General features: G+C 40.7%; 1 protein-coding gene across 1 annotated transcript in view; it reads left to right on the top strand.

Moving 5' to 3' along the window:
• ANO6 (anoctamin 6) overlaps positions 1–24,063 on the top strand; it is a 108,525-nt gene that overhangs the window by 68,816 nt on the left and 15,646 nt on the right. The window contains exons 7-13 of the mRNA XM_084810660.1: positions 1,943–2,058; positions 3,150–3,284; positions 5,253–5,358; positions 7,059–7,119; positions 12,323–12,468; positions 17,745–17,822; positions 23,022–23,247. Coding sequence (XP_084666786.1) covers positions 1,943–2,058; positions 3,150–3,284; positions 5,253–5,358; positions 7,059–7,119; positions 12,323–12,468; positions 17,745–17,822; positions 23,022–23,247 — 868 coding nt within the window. The remainder of the gene's footprint in view (positions 1–1,942; positions 2,059–3,149; positions 3,285–5,252; positions 5,359–7,058; positions 7,120–12,322; positions 12,469–17,744; positions 17,823–23,021; positions 23,248–24,063) is intronic.

Genomic DNA, 24,063 nt, shown 5'->3' with positions numbered 1-24,063 from the left:
AGAGGCTTCATAATTATGAACATATTATTTTACTGTGGCCTTCTCTTGATATGACTGCTGTTGCTGCTGTTACTGCTGTTATTGTTGTTGCTGGTTTTATTGTTGTTTTTATGTTTTTATCGCTTTCAATATTTTAATTGTTTTTATGTATTTCACTGCTGCAAGTGAATACTTGGGGGGGGGCTTCTGCCCATAAAGGCAGTCAATAAATGTTTTAAATACATACATACATACATACATAATCCAGTGAGAGCCCATGGACTAGTCAGAAGCTTCAGGGTCTTTGGGAGCCATAATTTGCTAGCCCTCATTTTTAGCACAGAAAATAATCTGTGATCCTAAATTAGTTAAGGGCCTTTACATAAGACACTACATCCTCTTTCATAGGGGCCTGACCAAGCTGTTTATACCCAACTTTGGTAAGGACCATTCTACCCAACCAATAGATAATCACTATCAGAATTCCAATAGAGATGTCAAAGGGCCAAGTGCTGTTATATGAATTCCTCCAGTTGAACCTTTACACTATTCCCTTATTAGAATCCCACATTGGTGGTTTTTAGTCTGAACAGTTTATCAGCCTTCTCATTAAAAAAATTCAAGCACAAACAGAACTGCTTCGCATGTAACAAGAAGCCACGGTGGGGGAATTTCCCCAAAGGCCTCCTTGTTGCAGTGATGGAGGCTATTTTGAATATTCAAGCTGCAGTGGGGGTGTGCCATAGTTTGTCGTTACATGTGAACCCAGCAAGGGTGAGCTGTTAGAGTGGTTAAAAAACCAGCTGCAACCCTAAAATAGCCCATGGGTTGTGGGTGGCTTATCAACCACCCCAACAACTCACCCTCCCTGAGTTCGCACATAACAACAAGCTATGGTGCATGCCCACTGTGGCTTGAATAATCAAAGTGGTGGCTGTTGCCATGATGAAAAACCCCACAGGGAAATTCAGCCATGGTGGCTTCTCATTATGTGTGAACTGGGCCACAGAGTCCACTCCACACTAGGTGACACAGATTCCCAGCTGCAGTCAGTCCGCAAATATCAATAAGGCTACAAAATACAATACACCCCCCCCACCCTGAGGTCTTTTCCAAAAATATTCTGAAGCCAAACCCCAGGACTCACAATTTATTGCCAGACGGAAGAAGCTCTGACATTATTGGTTTCTTTCCATTTCCCAGCTGGTTGATGAAACTTTCAGCACCTGAGTATTTACAATTCCAGTATGTAAACCTCTTTAGTATCAAAAACATGAGTCTCTTTTGCCAACAGAACTGCCCCCTTCAGGTTACCTTCCCTATTGTCAAAACAAGAGGAAGGGGAGTTTCTTCCACAAGCCTCCTCTTCCAATAAGCCAAAATTGTTTTAAAGAAAGTAAACTGGGTGGCTACGGAAGCAAACACTCCTATGGTTACTTGCAGAATTATAACTGGGTTCACTGGACTCTCCTTCCAAGCTCCATTTTTTTCTCCAATTCAGACTCCAGCTTTGCTCACTGAAAAAAGTAGACAGAAGAGTAAGCAGATGCTCAGTAGGTAAAAGCTGTTATCTCTGACCATCTGTTGATTGTTTGGAGAAACACCATTGTTTGAAGAAAGCCTGAGCTCAGAGAGATTTAGGGAAGCAATTGGAAACACATTGCTGGCAGAGCTAACTGGCTCATCTTTTACCAGGAGTTGTTGACTCTCTTTCATTTTACCTCTTGAATCCTTGTTTAGGGATCTCAGAGCCCCATCATGCTTTCTGCTGCTATCTTTCCTCCCTAACAGCACCGTCTAAGTGATAATGGTAAAGTGTAACTTAAAATGCTTCAAGACAAGTGATTCATGTTGATGCGGGGGGTTAAACATGAGCTGATTTTTAAAAAGATAGGATATGAGTTGTATTTTCAAAGAGGTTGGGGTAATCATCCACTTAATGGGGAAAAATTCTGTTTTACAGTCAAGATTCAACTACCAGTCTGAGGATCCCAGCTGCCCAAATGAACGGTACCTGCTATACAGAGAATGGGCCCATCCTCTAAATATTTTCAAATTGCAGCCATTAGATCTTGTCAGGTAGGCTTGGAGAGACATCAGAAGGATTGAAGGGCCACTTCAAATGTGTGCATGTTTTTCCCCTTTCTATGGAGAGTAATGCTTTACAGGGAAAACATGGAAGTGCAAGTAGATAATCAAGCAGGACAACTGTATATGTGTACATTTTGCTTTGTGTACGCATGTGTGCCATCATCAAACCTGATGATCTAAACACATATGCTTTTCCTTACATGGAAATCTTATTTGTATAAAACACATGTTAAACACATTACACTTGAGGGACCAGGCTTATTCACCCTAATTTTTTGCTTTGAAGTTCCTCAGAGATTAAATGTTTGATTTTGTATTATCATCCAGCTCATCACATGTTCAAAATACCTATGCATCTTTGTATAATAAATCAGAATCAAGGCCTTATTTGTAGGGAAGAAATTATTTTATGTTATTTAATGGATTTGTAGATGTAATTTACAGTGTAATTACAATGATTGAATTACAGTCATTGTAATTACAATGCATGGATGTGAATCTTAATTAGAAGAATGAATTAATATTTATATCCCTCCTTATCCTAATATTGCAGTGTGAGTGGGAAAATGTTTGAAAAAGTTTTAAAAATAAAAATGTTGAACTGTAACAAAATCAACCTGCTTCAGAGCAGCTACAAAAACTTAACCCCAGACAAAAAGGTCTTAAAATGGCCAAGCCTGAGGTTTGGCAAAAATCCAGGGAAAGTTTCACAGTTGTGGAGAATCCACTGAGAATATCTCCCTCATTGTATGAATGTTAACACATGTGGAAATATTATGGTGCTCATGGATAGGGCCTGTCTTGGGAAAGTTTCTATTCTGTTAGTGATGAGCAGAAATTTCATAAGTGGAGTCTTCTCCATTTCTGCATCTCCTTGCTGAGAAAATATCCTCATGAGGTAGTTAAAGTTTTGCTAGGGGGGAAAAAGATGTAATCACTACTTTTGAATGATCTTTTGGGTCATTCCTTAACACAGAAGGAAGCCTCAAAGTTCAATTACTACAAGGAATCTAGCAGCACAGAAGTGATGGCAGTGCACAATAATTTATTAATTTTCAAAGGATGTATTGTATCCACAGGAAATATTATGGTGAGAAAATTGGGATCTATTTTGCCTGGCTGGGATTCTATACTCAGATGTTACTCCTGGCAGCAGTAGTTGGACTTGGATGCTTTTTGTATGGTTATTTTACAAAGGACAACTGCACCTGGAGGTAACCTATAACATTTCATGTAGTTCATGTTATATATGATCCAGCATTAAGGTCCTCACTCATTCATTACACCATTCTCATATAATGATTTGTCTTTCCAGCTTAGTAAACCTAAGGTACAATCCTATAAGCACTTACCTGGGAGTAAGTTCAGTTGAACTCAGTAGGATGGGCAGAAGAATCCTAGTGGAACAGGGGAAGGAGAAGTGAAGTGGCGGATCATCCACCACTTCCAAAGCATTGCAGGCTCATGGAAGGCAAGGAGGGGTGATCTCTTCTTTCTTTTCTTCTCTGGCAGATCTTTGTTTTGGTTTTGTTTTCCATTCCCATTGGTTTCAGCTGGAGGGGAAATATCAATGCCTGCTCCAGACTGGTGTATGTGAGGGGGCCAATCCTTGGATCTCTCAGGGGAACAAAGAGGACATAAGAACATATGAACCATGCTGGATCAGATCAAAAGTCCATCATTCTGTTCACATAGTGACCAACCAGCTGCCTGTGGGAAACCCACAAGTGGCACATGAAGACATATCCTACTTGTGGGTCCAGCAGAACTAAGACTACATACAACCTGTCTCTTCTTCCAGAATGCCCAATTTTGGGCCTACCCTTGGCAGAAACACGAGCAGCAGTAGATCTGTGTGTATGGAGCTTTCCATGAGTGTACTCAGGGCCATCAGAATAGATGTGCCCCCAGCCAGCAGAGCTCCTCTCCATGAAAGGATGAGATACCCACTGCATCCAGAGGATCTGGGTGTTAGAATCATTTTCTTAATTGTGAGCAGACATGCATAGGATTTCATTGGTAGTTATTTTATAATAACTTACATAGGGTAAAATAGTTATTCCAGCTTTCAATGGTGTCAAGAAAAGATGACACTCTTTTATTACTGTATAACCACTTTCAGTGTGAAAGGTTGAAATATGCTAAGGACAATTAATTTTCAGTGAGTGCTGTTATAAGTGCCCCACAAATCTGTTATCTAAGACAAAGTTTCTAAACCTCCTTTTTGTCCCTGCTGCTGGTAGTTCCTTTGTGTTATAGTTCTCTTGAGTAATATTCTTTTCAGACTTTTAAGCATCCTCCTTTGGGCATATGATAAGCATAAAGAGAAATATCAGCAGCTTTTCATCTAACTCCTAGCTGAAATTAATATAGCATTCTCCTATGAAAACTAATGATCCAATATAAACAATAATTTGATTTATGAATCAAAAATTTTCATGGGACAGTCATGACAAATAAAATAAAATGAACACTAACAAGGAACTATAAAGGAGGAAATCAATGGGTTATTCTAGACAAGGGGTTTCAGGATGACAGTCCAAGAGCAATAGAAAATAAGTTACTCTAATCCATCTATCCAAGGCTAAATATCCTAGTGGAAGGAGTCACTTGGAGGGATGTAATTTGGAACAGAGTAACAGTGGATGGCAAAAGGATGAAGCACCTCTTCCACTCAACTGTTTTTCCTGCTTGCTCTTCCTGTTTAAAAAAGGGCCATTGAAACAAATGCAGCTGTGGTATGTAAAATCTGTTTGGCCTTGTGAAGTGGGATCTTAGAGCCAAAGTAGACATTATGTTAAAGACGTACCTAGCAGCTATGCCTCCCTGCCCCGCCCCCATTTTACTCTGGATTAAGACCAGGGCACCCAACCTGGATCAGCACCATAATGTGGGGGTAGGGGGCTTTAACCCTGTCCCCCTTGCTGTGGTCCTGATCTAGATTGCCCCCCCATGTCTGCAGTTTCTATTGCCAAGTAGTGATCCATTAAAGTCAATGGATCATTATTTTGCACTTACTTTAGAGTAAAAAGACCCAGCTGCTAGCTAGGCCTTTAAAGTAATGTCTGCCTTCAGTCTAAAGGAATATGGTAGGGATGGACAATGGTTTATGAAAGCGGTGGATTTAGCAACTTGTACATTGAATTACATAATATATAAGATGGATTCTTTTTTATTTTTAGCCAAGAAGTATGTGACCCTAACATAGGAGGTAACATCATCATGTGCCCACAATGTGATAAACAGTGTACATATTGGAACCTCACAATCACCTGTGAATCATCCAAGGTAACAGCATTTCCTTTGGCAGCATAAGAAAATGCATTCTTTTTTGGTGGCATGATGTTTTATTTTGAAATAAAGGTAAAATGCAAGCAACAAAAAGGAAGGACTTCATATAATAATTCAGTACACCAAGTTCACTGTGAAAAGAAATGGGGTAAATGCAACTAGCTGATTACAGTTCTTAGCATATCATGGGTGGGCTTGATGGGCAGTTTTGAGTAAATCAAACTTGAGGAAAGGCTCATTAACTATTGAAAGAGTCTGGATGCATAACAGTGCAAATGGTATCTTGGAGACAATCTGCTTATTTATTAATTTAGAGGCTGAGAAGGAGCATCAGGAAAGTAGAAATCAGTATTATTTATTTAAGAAATGTATATGCCACTTACCATATTTTTAAAATATATCAAAGTGGTTACAAAAAGTACAAACAGTACTGTTTCTGGGCAAAATTAGTGAAGACTTCAGTGATCTAAGAATGCTTTTCCCCCCATGGCCTCATCATCCCCAACAGTCAAAATACCTTTTCAAGCAAACGTCTACGTTATATTTCTGTATCCCATGTGCTGCTCATTTTTGAAGTAGCTGTGATGAAGTAGCTGTGACAAAATAGACACTCCATTGAACTGCTGCACTATACCTGAGGCCTTGTCCTGCACAACTGTGTCCAAAGAGGCAGTAATTGTCTGATGCTATGTGTGGCAAAGCTGGGATCAAAAATACTTTCTTCTCCTTCATAAATAGAGCAGCACTGAGCTAGCATATCCTTTCTCTTCATTAAGGTTCCTGTTAGAACAATAATGTAAGGGATATGAAAAGGGTAAACATGAAAAAAAATAGATCAGAGGCTGAAACCGTTCAAAAAATCTATGCATTATTAAATAGACCAAGATGTATCACATCTTTCATGTGATAAGCTTATCACATTATAGCTTGCCTTCCATTAGTGGAACTTTGTTTAATGATAAGTATGCAACAGCTGGAATAGATGATCTGTGATATTAATTTTACACAATCACATTATCATCTGACAGTTGCTACCATCACAGAAGGAACATATTGTTTAAATCCAGCCTGAGGCAGTTCATCTGCGTCCTGGTTTTTCGTTTGCTCTGGTTTTTAATGCATGCATTTCATATTCCTAACATTTAAGTATTGTCCCTCTTTTCAGGACATGATGTAGGCTTAAAAATGGTGTCCCTTTTTAAATCCCATCTATAGCAAATTTGGTCATGTTTTTAATAATATGGAACTGGGCTGGTGTTACAGTTTTCTGATTTATAAAATTTGGTGGAACACTAGAAAATGGGGTTCTTTAACCATAAAACTCAAGAGGCCCTTAACCAGATGGCTTCTCCTACAGCAGCAACGAAGTGGTTGACAGTTGGTAGCCACTTTCTTCCCTCTAGCAAACAGTCAGAACCTTCAGCTCATCAGCTGTGGGGCAAGAAGACAGAAAGGATAATGAGCACTGTTGGTTTGGCACTGTGTGCATGGGCCAAGAATATCAAGCACAGAGCCGTTGGTTGCATGACATAACAGTCGATCTGCACATGAAAAACTGTTTTGGTACTTGATTACTCCTCATGGAATCAGGCTGTATACAACAATAACCGCAGGAACAAATGAGGATGTTATTTTTCTGTGTGAAAAGATAATATAGCATTATATGTTAAGCTATTTTTCCCCTTACTGTTTTCCAGAAACTGTGCATATTTGATAGCTTTGGAACACTGGTGTTTGCGGTATTTATGGGAATATGGGGTAAGCTAATATATTATTTGTAGGAGTATTTGTTTAATGCAAATCAAAGCAGGAACATATGGCTATGTTTATAACATCATTTATATTTTGCAGCAATTGTGTAGTATAGAATTGTGCATGAAGATCATGTACAGGCATCACAGAGTCTGCCTACATGCTTATTCAGATGAGTAGGAAACTGCGAACATGATTCATTGCCCAGCCCAGCACAGCTATGTACACAGGAAATGATCAGCATAACACTCAAATAAACCTCTTTGCACTTTCCCTTTCCTAATTGTCCCTCAGCAGCATGCCAGGAATAGGAGGTGAGAGAAAAGACTCTGAGTCCTATGGTAATCCCTTCCTGAAATCACACCTCTGCTCATGGAGAATAGAGGGTGTATATCCTTCAGAAAAATTGAGGGAAAGAAAGAAAACAATGGTATACCAAATGGCAGAGCATTGTTGCAGATGGTGGGGGGTACCCTTCCTGATGTTTGCTTCATTTTTTTTCATTTGTAAAGGACTACACCTGAATGATAACACAAGAGAGCAGTCTCTCTCTCTCTCTCTCTCTCTCTCTCTCTCTCTCTCTCATTCTCTCTCTGTATATACATATATACATACATACATACATACATACGCTTACAAAATGGCAGAAGCATTCATCTGGAGAGCTGACTTGATTAGCGGCTAACAATACACAGGCATTGTCCGATAAGTACCCATGACACTGATGAAGCCACATTGTAAGAACAATGGATCTGCTAAAAGAGGCTGGGGTACTAGTGGGAGAAGGATGACATTTTTTTCAACAATGAAGTAGTATGATTTGAATGTTGGGAAAAAGCAATATCTTGCAACAATTGTGCCACCTTGAAGGAAAGCATCTCAATTTCCTGAAATAAATTAAAATATTTCAGTAATAGTTATTTTGGATCATTTATATCTATGTCCCAGTTCATATATTTTCCAAAAAAATCTCAGTTTATCACATTATGTAGAGGCATGTCTAAGTCATGCTAGCCTCTGATGGGATATTGGGAGTAGGTTTTTACATATTTCCTCCACTCTGTTAAAAATTCCTCATACAAAGTGGCACCATTACTACAGTAGTCCAATCTGACATATCCCCTGGAGGTCCAACTCATGCAAGTTCTCACAACCACCAGTATGAGGGCAAGAAGTTGCATAAGTGTAGGGGTTGGGTATTAGGATGTTTGTTTGTTACATTTATATCCCACCTTTTTACCTCCTGCAAAGAACCCAAGGTGGCTTATATGATCCTCCTCCTCTCCATTTTATCCTCACAACAACCCTGTGAGGTAGGTTAGGCTGAGAGTTGATGACTGGCCCAAAGTCACCCAGTGAGTTTCATGGCCAAGTGGGGACTAGAACCCAGAGCTCCCAAGTCCCAGACCAACACTCTAACCATTACACCACACTGCCACTCTGTGTTCCAAATACTACACAACTTTCCCCATGTGGTTGCTGATGTGGCCACTCTCGATGGGGGATTTTAAATATGTGCACTGGGACAAGATATATAAAAGCAAATTTCAAATACTCCATCACACTTTATGTTTTGTACAGCGAATGGGTACATACACAAGAATGTCCATAGGCTTCTGCATGCTACCCTCAATTTCCTAGGGTCCTAGATTTCATGTAGAGAACCATATGCAGATTCAGTTGTTCACACTTAGGCTTGCTGAGAATGATACGCTTGAAGGCACATTGGCCATAGGTGATGCCAGCAGACGCCTGTCAATCCGTCCATGTGTTCATTTGTACTTGAATGAATGAATCCTTTTATAGTGTTTTGATTTCACACTCCAAAAATGATGCAGAACCATTTACAGATTATGCAGAATGGGGTGATAGAATGAGTGATAGACTACTGGACTGTACCATTGCAGACTGCAGGTGGAGGTATGATTTTTTTTGTAATGTGACCCCATTAAAAAAAAGACACTGCATGTAATAAACTATCACATCAAGAAGGAAGCTGGTGTGTGTCAGAGAAAATGACTAAAGGGTTATAAATATTTCCATGCTTTCTCCTTTCCTCATTTTAGTAGTTGGGGATGGCTGTCAGGAGGAAATCCTGATCACTTTTGGCTCAATGGATTCCCTCAGTGGCCCAATGCTCACCGAGCAGTAGGTCAGTTCCCAAAACTTGGGAACTTTCCCTTTTTTTAATCTCTGAGCCACGATGTGCACAAAAACGTAGGTATAAATATTTATGGAAATTGTGATTTGCACAAAATGGTTGCATAAATGGCCATTTATGCCTGCAATTTTACACAAATTGTGCTATTTACAGCTGTGATTTTGTGCAAATCATGATTTCTGTAAATATTTGTACCCACACTTTTGTGCAAATCATGATTTGCAAAAATTTTAAAAAGCAGAAAATGGTGAGCTTGCCCAACTCAGTGTGCATCGAGTCAGGCAAGCCTGAGAATCTGCAAGCTGGAGTCCAGGGGGCTGAGATGGCAAAAACATGCCAAGCTCTACCCCTGCAACCAGATTCCTCTGATGTCCCTAGTTGATATGCTAGGCATGCAGTACTTATAAGCAATAGGGCCATCTCTTGGTAAGAAAAATACTTCCTTAACCAGAATGTTCCCATTGACTGATTAATGTTGTATTCAGTGGTCAAAGTAAAGTTGTTTACCCAGAAAGCACTTTGTTTGACTGAATTGATGCCATTTACAAGGTCTCACTACAGCTAGCATTAACCACTCCTATTTAATCAGTGTACTTACTTGCTTGTGATTAAAACTAATGCTATATTGAAATCTAATTGCACAGTATGTAAAGGAACATTTAGACTACCATTAGCACTGTGGAAAGGTTAATATACAAAAAGTGCTGTTGTAACATTTCAGCCAAACATTGCAAATTGACAAGAACAAATGTGCTTTTTACATTAAATATGTCACAGCTTTGTTTCTAACTTAATGTTAAAAGGGATCAAAGCTACTTATTTTCTAACATATTTATATTAAATATAATTTAAAGCTTTTTCAGTCATGTACTCTGCAGCACAATTTCTAAATATGTATAAGTAATTATCATTTCAGTAATGGAACCATAAGTCAGAGGCTAGACGGCCATAGGATACGTCTGTTTCTGGGAAATGACCTCGGAGCCCATGCTCCAAGGTCAGTTCCTTGAAAACTGACCTCCCTGTGCTGCCTTGCAGGCAGCTCAGAATGGCCCCATGCTCCATGCTCAGAAGAGGAGCACGGAGTGACGAAAACAGGGCGTTCCAGGGGGTGTTCCGGTGCAGGGAAGGCGGAAATGCTGGTATGACACATCCAACGTGTCATCCTGCAACCGCTTCCACCGCTCTGCCTTCCCGTGGCTAGACAGCTGAAATCAGCTATCTAGCCACAAATGCGGGGCAGCTTCTCCTGGCCTATATTTATTTTATTATTTATTATTAAATTTATTAATTGCCCATCTGGCTGGTCACCCAGCCACTCTGGGCGATGTACAGCATACAATAAAACAGTTTAAAACAATAAAATTCTACAGTAAAAACATTTTCTAAAGTACCCTAACCCACCCCAAATGCCTGCCTGAACAACCACGTTTTTAATGCACGACAGAAGCTCATTAAAGAGGGGGCATGGCGGAGTTCCCTAGGGAGGGAGTTCCACAGAGTGGGGGCCACCACAGAAAAGGCCCTCTCCCTCGTCCCCACCAGTCTAGCTGTCCTGGCTGATGGGACAGAGAGAAGGCCATCCAAGGCTGATCTTGTTAAGCGGCCTGTCTGGTGTTGCTGGAGGTGCTCCTTAAGATACATGGGATAGGCAGTCACCTCCCAGCTTAGAGGCGGCTGCCTACCCCGGTAGGATTGCGCCCTTATTCTGCAATCCTATACACTCTTACCTGGAGGTAAGTCCCATTGAACTCTGTGGGACTTACTTCTGAGTAGACATATGTAGGTTTGCATTGTTTCTTAAGTACCTGTGGGTCACCATCCATCAATCAACTGTTTAAAAATGCTTAATGGCTGTCTGGCACAAAACAACAGCTTAGTTTTGATCTACTACATAACAGTAGTAGTTTCACTGGATGCAGGGATTTTCGATAACCAAGATTTGACAGTCATCATTATTTTAGTGTATTGTCTCCTGTTGCTGTGTCCGAAGAGATAGCATGGCATCTGTGAGTTTCAAATCCTTATTAACAGCTGTGGCTAGATTAGGTGCCAATCATAGTTAAGACCAACAGGGAAAATGTTTGCCAGAGTGGTGGTGGTGGTGTGAAAACCCATATCCTTGCTCTGATTCCTTAACCATAGTTAAGGAGTCAGCAGCTTTACACTGGCAATCCAGCTTATAATCAAACTTGAAATTCTGAAAATAATAAGAATAGGATGCTACACTGAAGTATATTGGGCCAACATGCAGCCAGCAAAAAAAACCACGTTATCGGCATTATCCAGCACTGTTTTAGAGGTGATTTGTCGTATATGACATATGCTAGAATTAGTTCTCTTTCTATAAGTGATGAAGGGTCACTTTGGCAGATGTTATAGGAAAATGAATAGATCTGGGCTTATATTTTCCCTACTATAGTTGTGTTTTCAAACTGTGTCCCAGTTTTGGGTTTGTCAGAAACTTATCAGGGGTTTCTTGATGAAAAAAATCAGCACCAGAAGACAAGTTTCCCTGAAAGACAGCTTATACTACAAGCCTTATAGTAATCTTCCTCTGCAATATGTATCTACAGGAGAGTGTTGGGTATATTTTAGGTCATGGATTTGAGGTTCAAGAAAGGCAATAGGAAGCACCATACGCCTGACCTGTATCCAGTATGAAGCAAGTGTGTACTTTAGCATGCCTCAGAATTTGGTACGATGTACTGGAGTCCCTTGGCAAATAAGTTGATGTGGAAAGGGTTCACTGACGTTTTTGACAATTTTGCAGTACAAATTTCAGGTTAATTTATTATATATAGTATCCAGGGTAGTGGTGAAAACAAACAGTAATGCCTTCTTTTTACTGCATGTATAGAAATGCTGATGCATCACAAAAAGAAGCCAAATAATCAGAGTAATCATTTTCTTAAGAAATAGGTTTCACTATTCCCGTCATAAAAACTTGGTGCTATTCCATTATACTCTGCTTCTGCATAGAATGGCAAAGAAAATGAATAACTCTTGAACATTGCTCTAGTTCTTCTTATTTTATGCTTCGGTCAGTTACTTTGTTTCTGGAGTTTTGGAAACGACAGCAGGCTGAGCTGGAATATGAATGGGACACTGTTGAGTTCTTAGAGCAAGAAGAACAAGTACGTCCAGAGTATGAAGCAAGATGCCATCATGTAGTAGTGAATGAAATCACACAGGTAAGGATTTTTTTTTAATCGCATTTTAATTTTTTTAATTGTTTAGTTGGAAATATTATATGAAAAATTCTGAATGCTCTGCCCATTTATCCCTTCTTTGTCAGTGGCCAGGGGTGTATATTAAAAAGATGTTTAACAGCACAGATGATACAAAGCTACTATGGAGAAGGTGTCATAGGGTAGTATCTAATAGGGACTCTGCATGCATGGCCAGCCCTGCCAGGACCAGGTCCATGCGTGGCTGTGATATAGCTCTTCCAGGGGAAAGCCCCAGCGCAAAAGAAAACGCTCATTTCTGGAAGGGGCAGGCCACGCCTCTTCCATAAGCAAGTGTTTTCTTTCATGTCAGGGCTTTCCCCTGGAAGTGCTATATCGCAGCTGCGTGCGGACTGAGGCCAGCGAGGCTGGCTGCACACACATGGCTGCTATTGGATACTGCCCATAGTCTGGCAATAGAATGCATATACTGTGCACACACACACGCGCGCGCGTGTGTGTGCGCGCGCGCAACTTCAAGGATCTTAATTAGAAGGACTGGGAAAAGTCTCAAAGGGAAACTTGGAGAATTAAGTTTAAACCCATTTGCCAGTTGCTCTTGGTGAAATAGACAAGAATGACCACTGACCCTTTATAAAGTAGCTGTTTATAGCCTTATGAGTATTCCAGTTCCTGTTATTCACTCTCAGTCTTCAGCAGTGTAGTACTTAAAGATGCTCAAAACATAAAGATATAAAACCAAAAATTGTGGCAAGGTCATTGTAGAAGTCAGGTCAGACATCTAGGTGATATAAATTAGTCGTCAGCATAATAAGATCATCTTTGTCTCTGCTGGTAGTTGTGTTGATTCTCACCAACTTAGAGGTTGGCAACTTTCTGTAATTAAAAATGTTTTGTGAACTAGATGACTACACAGAATTACTAAGAAGTAAGGGAATGTAACAAAATAACCTTATAACCCAGAAAGGAATTCTACCATCAGAACAGAGTGATAGGAGTGATGTTTTGTAGAAGAAGCTGCCTTATACGAAGTCAGACCATTGATGCATCTAGCTCAGTATTCTTTATGATGACTGGCAGCAGGACTCCAAGACTGTAGACATGAGTTTTTCCAGCCTTTCCTGGAGATGCCAGGCATTAAACCTGGCATCTTTGGCATGCAAAGTAAATGTTTTATCACTAGCTAGGGCCCTAGTTTTGTTACATTTTGGTTACATGTGCAGAACTTCACTGGGAAATGTTAAACCCTATGGAAGTGATATAGGAGAAAACCCTATGGAAGTGATATAGGAGAAAGGGGTTCGCTAGGGTGGCCTTTTTCCTCCAAAAAACGAGGAAAAGCAACACCAAAAAAGAAGGCAAAAGAGGACATAGATATGCATGAAATTTGCATATGCTAATTTATATGCATCAATGCACATTTAGAAATAATTGATATAATTTCAATAGAAATATAGTACATCTCACCATACTGGGGAAAACTGTGACCGGGTTAACTGTGTGCCTTGCTCAGTCTTCTGTCCAGGTGCTCACAGTTGGTGGGAAATTTCAAGGCCCAGCTCTCCCTTCTGATGGTTCTTTATCTTTAAAACAGACCAGGAATGGACAGCCCTTCAAATAGAGGATGGTCCTCTGAGAGGCCTTCAAAAAGAGGCCTGTCCTATGTAAAATAGGGCACAGGGCCACCTTAGAGTTCCCTGAGATACTCAGGGCCAAGCCCGTGTAGGGCTTTAATAGGAGAGAGAGAGAGAACACTTTGAAATTTGTTGACAGAAGCAAAGACTTTAGTGCCAGGAAATGGTGTGATCAAACTGCTCTTTGAAAGAATGGGTAGCAAAAGTTTTGAAGCTGGCTGAATTGTCAGAATTAAATTAATATATTTGGCTGAGCGATGGCAAGATAGCAACGTAGTCTTTGTTAAGAAATCATCTCCTTTTATTATTTTTATGAAGGTGAAGTGTATAATTTAGATCAATCAATTGATCAATCAATGAGGGATAAAATAGATTATTTATTTATTTATTTATTTATTTATTTTATTAATCACCCATCTGGCTGGTCACCCAGCTACTCTGGGTGATGTACAATAATAAAAACAGTTTAAAACAATAAAATTCTACATTAAAAACATCATACTTCTACAAATACCCTAACCCACCCCAAATGCCTGCCTGAACAACCATGTTTTTAATGCATGGCAGAAGCTCATTAAAGAGGGGGCATGGCGGAATTCCCTAGGGAGGGACTTCTACAGAGTGGGGGCCACCACAGAGAAGGCCCTCTCCCTCGTCCTCACCAGCCTAGCTGTCCTGGCTAATGGGACAGAGAGAAGGCCATCCGAGGCTGATCTTGTTGAGTGGCCTGTCTGGTGTTGCTGGAGGTGCTCCGTAAGATGGGCTGGGCTGGAACCATATAGGGTTTTAAAGGTCAAAATCAACACCTTGAATTTGGCCTGGAAAACAACTGGTAACCAGTGCAACTCCTTCAGCACTGGAGTGATGTGATCTCACCGGTGGCTGCCTTTAATCAGGTGAGCCGCCATGTTCTGTACCAGCTGCAGCTTCGGAACCATCTTCAAAGGTAATTCCACATAGACTGCATTACAGTAGTCTAAATGAGAGGAGACCAGGGCATGTACTACTGATGGGAGCAGATGGTTGGGAAGGTAGGGGTGCAGCCGCCGTATCAGATGGAGTTGATACAGCGCTGTCCGGCTCACAGCTGACACCTGAGCCTCCATGGACAGCTGGGAGTCTAAAATGACCCCAGGCTGCGGATCTGGTCTTTCAAGGGTAGCATACCCCATTCAACACCAGGTCAACATCCCCCAGCCTCCTCTTGTCTCCCACCAAAAGTACCTCAGTCTTGTCAGGTTCAGCTTCAGCTTATTCCTCCCCATCCAGCCACTCACTGTCTCCAGACATTTGGACAAGGATTCTACGGCCAACCTTGGTAAAGATTTAAACGAGAGGTAGAGCTGTATGTCATCCACATATTGATGACACCACACCCCAAATCTCTTGATGATAGCCCCCACAGCTTCACATAGATGTTGAATAGCATCGGGGAGAGGATGGAACCCTGTGGCACCCCACAAGTGAGCAGCCACGGGTCTGAAACCTCCTCTCCCAGTGCTACCCTCTGGTACCTGCCAGAGAGGAAGGACTAGAACCACCGTAATATGGTGTCTCCAATGCCCAACCCCTCCAGGCAGTCCGGGAGGATACCATGGTCAATGGTATCAAAAGCTGCTGAGAGGTCGAAGAGAACAAGTAAGGAGCATTCGCCCCTATCCAGAGCCCTCCTCATATCATCCACCAAGGCGACCAAGGCCGTTTCTGTCCCAGGACTGAAGCCCAATTGAAATGGATCTAGATAATCGGCTTCTTCCAAGTGTGCCTTCAACTGCATCGCCACCACCCACTCAATCACCTTAGTAGAAACAAGCTGTAGAGCTGATTTAATTAAATGCCTACCTTATATTTTTTTTCATTCTGTAGTCCAGTATATCTAGAATATACTTATCCATGAGAGCCATATTGGAAATCTATCATATCACAGTTAGTTTGTGCCCAAAATTATCTTCATGAGCATGATGGATGCCAAAATGCAGTTTATTAATATGTTGCATTTTTTCCTATGATATTCTTTCATTATTACCCTATGTATGAACAACTAGATATTAACATCTGAAAAATCATTCCTTCCCCTGCCCCTTCTTTTTGTGGTTTGGTGTTGAAAAGCAGTGGATATGTTTTCCTCACTCTGATGTGCTTTGTTGCTGATTCTTTAATGTTTTTATAATAACGTTTGAAAGCATCACCTCCCAATTTCACCTAGGAGAGAACTACTCTTAGACCTCACTATGGTGATCAGAATCCTATTTCTTATTACACTGCAAGTATAATCTACTTCCCTTTTAAGTCACTCCATGATGGACTTGAATGAATCTAAGATGCTTGCATCTTGTGTTAAACAATAGCTAATTTTAGTGGTAAGATTTTGAAGCTGCCTTATTTTGAGCATTTTTCAAGCAAAAGCTAAAACATTACTGGCTCTCTGATTTTAAGCAAAAGGAATTGTTCTATACTCCTTTCATATTGTAAGCTTTTTCTTTGACATAAAGTTAAAAAGTCATTTTAGCTCTGATTCACAAGAGTCCTTTAACTAAGGCTGCAGTTCTAAGCACACTTCCCTGGAAGGAAGTCTGATTGAAATATGTTGCAATTACTTACAAGTAAATGTGGTTAGGATTGGACTCCAAGGGCTGCTTCTTACAATATCATGCCAAACAAATTTGTGTGTATGGGGGGGGGGGGAACTGTCATTGCCCCACCCATTTTGCCTTTCTCAGTGCTGAGCACATGGCAGGTTTTGTCACTGTGGGGGTGGTGCATACCATGCAAAAGGACTCAACCAGCACTGGGAAGAGTTCTCCTCCCAGCACTGTCCAGTCACCGCCCGCATCCCCATCCCACCCGCATCCCAAATGCTGCCCACTGGAGGAACTCAAGGAGGCTCAACAGGTGGGATGTGGAACCTCTGTGGGCCAGATTAGGCTCATGGCTTGAAGGGTCTGAATTTCTCATTTAATATATATAGAGCTCCTCAACTATGTGCAAAGATGGGCATTTTGTAATTTGGAAATGGTCTCACAAATATGTCTTTAGCTGATTCCCAGTTCTCTTTTCAGACATACATATTGTGCCACAAAAACCAAACTTACACAGACATTCTAACATTACAAAATACACGCATCTATGGCAACAATCCAAAGAATTACTTCAGGCATGCAGGCCAAGGGCTTGGGGATGCCCAGTGAGATTTGCGTTTTGGTTTTTTCCTTGAAGAGCAGATCTCCGTGGCATATCAGAAACTGCTTTTGAAAGTCTGCTCAATTCTAAAACAGATATCTATATGACATGAGGGGGGCTCCTATTTAAAAAACCGTTCCCCCTAGGGCGTTTGTAACTAACTGAATGGTTCCTTGGATCCTGGCCTTTGGGTATGAAATTGTAATGTGGGAAGCCATCCAAGCCTGTCAAAATTAGATTCATCAGGCTAAATGAGGTTGAGGGTGACATTTTTAACCTAAAAGAATGACTAGCCAACATGGAACATAAAGGATTCTAGTCTGGAAAAAGATTGGAAACCCAAACTGTCTTTCCTAAAGACCAAATACTAAAGTGGGTTCTCTTAAAAAAAAAAAAAGAAAAAAAAAAGTGTGCATATGACACTGGACATACAAATAATTCATTCTCAATCAACTTTCTTCACAGCAAGAAGAGCATGTCCCATATACAGCCTGTGGAAAGTGTATAAGGATGACCTTCTGTACAAGTGCTGTCTTATTCTGGGTAAAATTACTACTGCTACTGCTACTAAGCATTTTATTTAGCTCCATCAGCATGATAGATGTCGTAAATGAGCAACGTGATATGGCCCCTGCCTAAACGACAGGTACTTGTGTGGTACAGTTCTCTCTCATGGCTGTACTGCCTCAGAATGGTATAGGACTTTGCCTTTTGCAAAGTACCCCTCCCCCCCACCCCCCAATATTTCCCAGTACATGGAAATCTAACATCAGAGAGAAGGATTTCAAGCCTAGCATTCTCAAGCTTTCAACAGAGAGGGATATTTTTGGCCTTGGAGCATTTTGAAAACAAACTATCTTCCAAATGTATTTTGAGAGAATATAATGAAATGAGAGGATTGTGCCATGAAAGCACCTCTACGTTTAAACTGGCTCTCAGGATCCCTGGTCTTTTCTTTCTTTTTTTCCTATAATAGTCCAGCATTTCTCTTTCTTATTCCAGACTTGCTCTCTTTCCTTCTCCCATTTCCTGTTTCCTTCTGCTATCTTGTATTGAATTCCAGGCATCTTTGCACAGCTGGATTTCCTCCTGATGGTTATATTTCTGGATTTCTGACTTCTTACTCCAACTTGATCCCCCAGCTTCTGAACCCCCTTCTCACCTCTTGACACATCTTGTACATCAGGTTTCTCAGCTTAATTTCTTGGATTCTATGGGCCACTTCACAGGTCAAATTTTAAAGGTATGTTTTAAAATGCTTTAGAGTGCACCTAAATGTAACAGGTATGCACAGTGAAACATTTTTTAAGCTGCTTCTATAATAGGGGTCACATTCCAAGGAGCTGGGATTCCCCATGGCTTCCCTTTGTGCAAAACACACATGAAGTGAAGCTAAGTCCAGTCTTTGTAATCTAGGTCGTGTTTGGGCACTGAACACAGTAGCTCTGTTGTACTGGCTAGGTCAGAATAGTATGTGAACTATTTATTCAATGAATATTTGCTCATGCAAAGTAGATACTTGTTATGCAAATCTGTTCTTAGGCAAATTCCTTTTCAATTTTGAGGACTTTGCTTGAAAATTTAGACTCTTGTTTCCTTACACTGCATTTTTTATTAAATGCCTTGTTCCATACCATAAAAGCAAAGTGAGTTATTTTGAAGATAAATTAACCTCCCTTCTATTTTTTTCATACTTGTTGCTCCAGCAATGTGGTTCAATGTCATGTTACAGATGAATGGGTCTTTTTTAGCTTTTTCATTTCCGCTAGCAGAGCTCCTTTAATCTTCCCCATGTTTCTGCTTTAATTAAAAGTAAAAGTTAAAAGAAGTCAAGCCAACCATGAAAAAAATGTAACACCGTGGAGCACTTTATGTTAAAAAAACCCATAAAGACCTTAGTATATTATAGGTCCCTGAGAATGGTGGCCATTGATGTCAAGTTTTTTGTATAAACCTAAATGCACTTTAAGACAAATTTGGGACTTAAAATCCACTTAAGGCACAATCCTATGGGGATAGTTGGCCGCCTCCAAACTCGGGATCTTCTCTTCCATGCTCCAGCCACCCTGCATTTGCAGCTAGAAGGCTGATGTCTACTGTCTAGCCTGGGCACCTCAGAGCGGGGGTGGGGGAGGCCGGACAGTGCATAGGAAGTGCTGTAACAGCGCTTCTGCCACCCCCTCCCCACCCCCAGGAACCACCACATGAAAAGGGAATATGGAGTAAGGCTTCTTTTTTTTCATCAAGTACAGTTCAGATTGTAACCCCTATCTAAGAGGCATTATGAATTCCACTATTTTTCCTTACACCAGCTAGAAGGTGCAAACTAGGTAGCACAATTCATATGTCAGAATGGCCCTGTTCAGACACACATTAGGGAAGGGTGGTTAGGCTAACCACGGTGCATGGTGGTTACTACTAACCACTGCGAATGCTACCGCCACATGTGATAGTAACCATGTTCCGCAACATGGTTAGACTAACCATTCTCTAACTTCCCTCCCTCTTGCAGGAACCCACAGTCCTCCAGATGGGTGACCATGCATCCCAGCAGCCTTTGCACTGCTGGCCATTTTGGTGCTTGGCAGCTACTCCTTCTTTGGCTGCTCTTGCTGCGGAGCTCTATGGCAGCTCTCAATTGACCACGTAGACTGTTCAGACTTCATCCTAAGCCATAGTAGAGCCCACTAACCATCTTGCAGCAAGTGGTTAGTGAATGTGGTTAGTCCATGGTTAATAAACCACCATGGATGGGACGGACACCTGTTCAGACAGCACACTAAGCCAACATGGTTAGTTCAAAATTCATAACCATAATGGTTTAGCATGATGTCTGAACAGGGCCAATATAGATCATGCCGATTTGCAGGGGGGGGGGTTAATATGGAGCATGGGTTGGTGGCAAGAGGTTTCTGACTGTGTTTCCCCACCCCAAAACTGCTTCTCCCCAGCTGATTTTCTTTTATTGGGCCTGCCCATGCTGCCCTTAAAATTGCCCTCTGCACCTTCTGCTTTATAAGAAATTAGTGGTAACTCAATTTTACAATACTGCACTGCTGCCATTATAACCCACATACCCCAAAGGAACTTATTACAGCACAGCTACCAAGCAGGTGTTTTTAAATACAAAATACAATGAAGACCTTGGCTTGATATCTAGTAGTATCTGTAAATTAATTTCATCAGGGTTTACAATCCAGCAGAGCATCGCGCTGGTGCAAAGGAGCCGACTTCTGTCAATTTTGTCCTCCTCCTGCAGCACCTTGCCATCCTACTTTGGAGGGTCCTCCAAACCTCTGGAACAGATTTTGGGGGGTCATAAGGGGCTGCAGGAGAAAGGGAGGAACAATGAAATGTGCCTCTCCCCACTTCCACTTGTGGGATAATCCCATCATGAGCTCTGGGACATTCCTGCCAGTGGGGAAAAAACTTCAGAATCCAAGCTAATGCTTACTAGTGAGATCCAGATCTGAATGTGTGTTTCATTCCTTTCAATGAATTATGTGTGGGTCTCACCTTGGGTGTCATGCAAGGACAACAAAAATCCATAGGAGGAGCAGGAGAAGGATATTATTTAGACCCAGGGTACAGGATTTTAACATGTTAAAGTGTTTCTCCACTCCTGCCTTGGCTTTATCCACTTTTATCAACATTGAATAGGATCCCCTTGCCCTACAGATCCCAAGGAATGCTGTGCCCATGATAATATTTACTGATATTGATTTAGGCATGTGCCTCATATTCTGGAGTTTAAGATGGTTAGAGCAAGAAGAACTGATGCCTCCAAGAACCACTGTTAGTCTCAGTCTGAGGGCCACACTAGATGAGATGGGAGCAACCATATGCATTTATTCACAAATCTGTCCAATTCAGGTCAAAAGCAGAGAAGGTCTATTTATTTATTTTTTACATGAAAAGGAGCACACAGATGAGGTGAGGACACTCTAAATCCTTCCCTGCCTTACCTTGCTGCACTCCATTGTTTCCAGCACTTTCCAGCACTGGAGCTGCGCTAGGAGCAAAGTGCTTCAAGGAAGTAGTAGAGTGCAGTGAGGTAAGGCAGGCAACAGGGTGGATTTAGCTTCCCTCACCTGCATGCTTTTTACTTGTAAAAAAATAATTCCCCAACTCTGCTTTATATGTGAGCAGGGCAGACATATCCTGTGGCTTCCCTGATCAACCCTAGATTGGCCCCGAGTAAAGTAGGAGAAAAGGCTTGGGGAATGGGAGTGAAATAAAAGACAGAATTTTATCACTATACTATTTAGGGTGCAATCCTATGCATGTTTAGATAGAAAATGTCCTACAATTCCCAGCATGGGAATGCTGGGAGTTATAGGACTTTTTTTCTGTCTAACCATGCATAGGATTGCACTTTAAGCATGTTTTAAATATCCAGTACTTGTTTGGTTTTTAATGCATCTGGTTTTTAATGTAGCTGCATTGGGATGGAGGGTAGAGTCCTATTTATACCTGCAGCAAGCATAACATGCTGAATTTGCTTGGAGTAAATGATAGTATGTCCTCCTGGCTGCTACACCACTCTTTCACTACCTAGAAGGTGCATCGAGATGCTATCCTGAATGCCTCTCCCATCACTTTAAGACATTTCAATGAAGATGGGTGGGATTGTCATTATCATGGCTGCAGGTACTACCTTGGCCTTAGAGAGACAGTCATGACAGTAGTACCACAAACTTTTCTTCCTCCCAAGGAAAGTGTTGTAAAGGCTAAGAAGAGGGAAAGAGGTGAAACAGAAGAAGCTAAAATTATTTCCAAGATAGAAGTCATGTATTTTATTATTAGGGATGTCGGCAAAATCCGCAATGGAACCAAATGAGTTCAGATTTTCATGAATCCGACCTGTGGATTCTGCAGTGAACTGGCTTTTCGTCTGTCGGGCAGATTCTGCAAACTTGCAGACCAGTTTCCTAATTTTCCCAAATTTCATGCAGATTTTACGGTAGAAAAATACACAAAATTTAAAAAGCCTAGCCAAAAATGTGCATTTCCCCTATAGGCTAAAGCATGAAAATGCGTATTTGCGGAGAATTTGTGCATCTTCACAAGTGCAAATTTGTGCAAATGCAAATTTTCACAAATCTGGAAACAAAAAATCTGATTCTTCTGATGGGCAAATGACAGAACAAAAGGCGCCAGACAATCCACAAAACACAGACAGAACAGATTTTACACAATCCATACATCCCTATTTATTATGCATTGTCCTGCATGCTATTCTTGTATTCTTTTTTTAAATCTTTATTAATACCCAGTCCCCATCTGCTTTTTCATTTTGCTCTTTTCTCATTCTCACTATCTACCTATATAGTCTATTCACTTTTCGTGTGTGTTTGGGTCCTTCCAACAAGGTTTTTATTGTGCAATTGCCCTGCCTCATTCACGGAATTTTATGTGAGGTCCAGATGTTGTCATCTTCCATTTGTAACTTTCACATGTTTTCCCTTTGCTTTGTTTGTCTTTTTTTCTTATCATAAAAATATCTGTTAAGAAGGGAGAGACAGAATAGCTGCACAACATCTTTTGATTGGTAATGCTAGAAGCCCACTGTCTTGTAGCACCCTTTCTTCCTGCAGGTGATTATTTTGGATGCTATTTGGAAGTCTGGGGAAACCCCCCCAACAAAATTAAAGTTTGTTTTTTTAAAAAAAGAAGAAATGCAAATGTGCATGTATGCACACATTATATATTAATGATATATCGGTTGCTCTTTGTTTCCAGATCCTGCTCATTATCGCCTCAGTTATTGGCATAATTGTGTACAGACTGTCTGTTTTCCTGGTGTTTTCTGCAACACTTGCCAGGCACATTAATGGAACAGAAGCGATCCAGAAGTACCTGACTCCACAAGCAGCAACTTCAGTATCTGCCTCAGTCATCAGCTTCGTAATCATTATGATTCTGAACATGTTCTATGAGAAAGTAGCAATCATGATTACTGACTTCGGTAAGGTTAGCATGTAATAGGCCAACTACAAAACATCCAGGGTAAATGGAGAAAAATGCTGTATTCCTAAGTGGTAACCCAACAGATAGAATGAATGGGCCATGTACTTTAGAACTTTTCCACCATTGCTTGCAGTGACTTCTAAATATTTTTAAATACAGACTTTCTCAGTGAACAAAGAAATGACATTCAGCTTCTTGTCTAAGAAATCCTTGTATATCCAGCATGAAAGATCAATTGTATATCAAGCTGTATGTTTATGAAACTGACAAAGCACAGAAGATTACTATAATAATTCCAGCTTTATGAAAACGGATCAGCACTGCATAACACATTAAATTACATTAGCTATTGTTTATAGATAGGATAGCCATTTTCTTGTAAATAAATAGGAAAAGAATCACTATTTGAAAGCTTTATCTCCTAAGTAAATAGCTAAACCATTGCAAGACTGCTGGTTTTCTTCCCATCGAGGTCATTTACATTAAAGGAACTGGCCTATCTCGGTGCATCTAAAGAAGCTGCATTTTAATATTCTTTCATTTGCATCACATCAAAATGTTATGTTCATTATGTATTGAATCTGCTACAGGCTTTTTGCATTGAGAATTGCTGCTTGTTCTCCTGTGGAACAGTACATTCCCCCCCCCTTTTTTTTTTCCAGCACATAGCCATGGAAGTAGCATAATGGGTACACTATATTAGATAATTCGAAATAATCTAAATTATAACAATGTAAATTGTATTCAAGGCTGCAACAGACATATATATTTGTCTCCAAAGCTGTTCTCAGGTTAACAATTTCTCTCTCCCTTG

Source organism: Heloderma suspectum, chromosome 7 (genome assembly GCF_057233095.1).
Source record: "Heloderma suspectum isolate Gila_16-S chromosome 7, 16-S_ref, whole genome shotgun sequence".
In the NCBI taxonomy this organism is placed as follows: domain Eukaryota; kingdom Metazoa; phylum Chordata; class Lepidosauria; order Squamata; family Helodermatidae; genus Heloderma; species Heloderma suspectum.
Note: the sequence above shows the minus strand (reverse complement) of the source record. Positions and strands in the feature narration are given on the sequence as shown.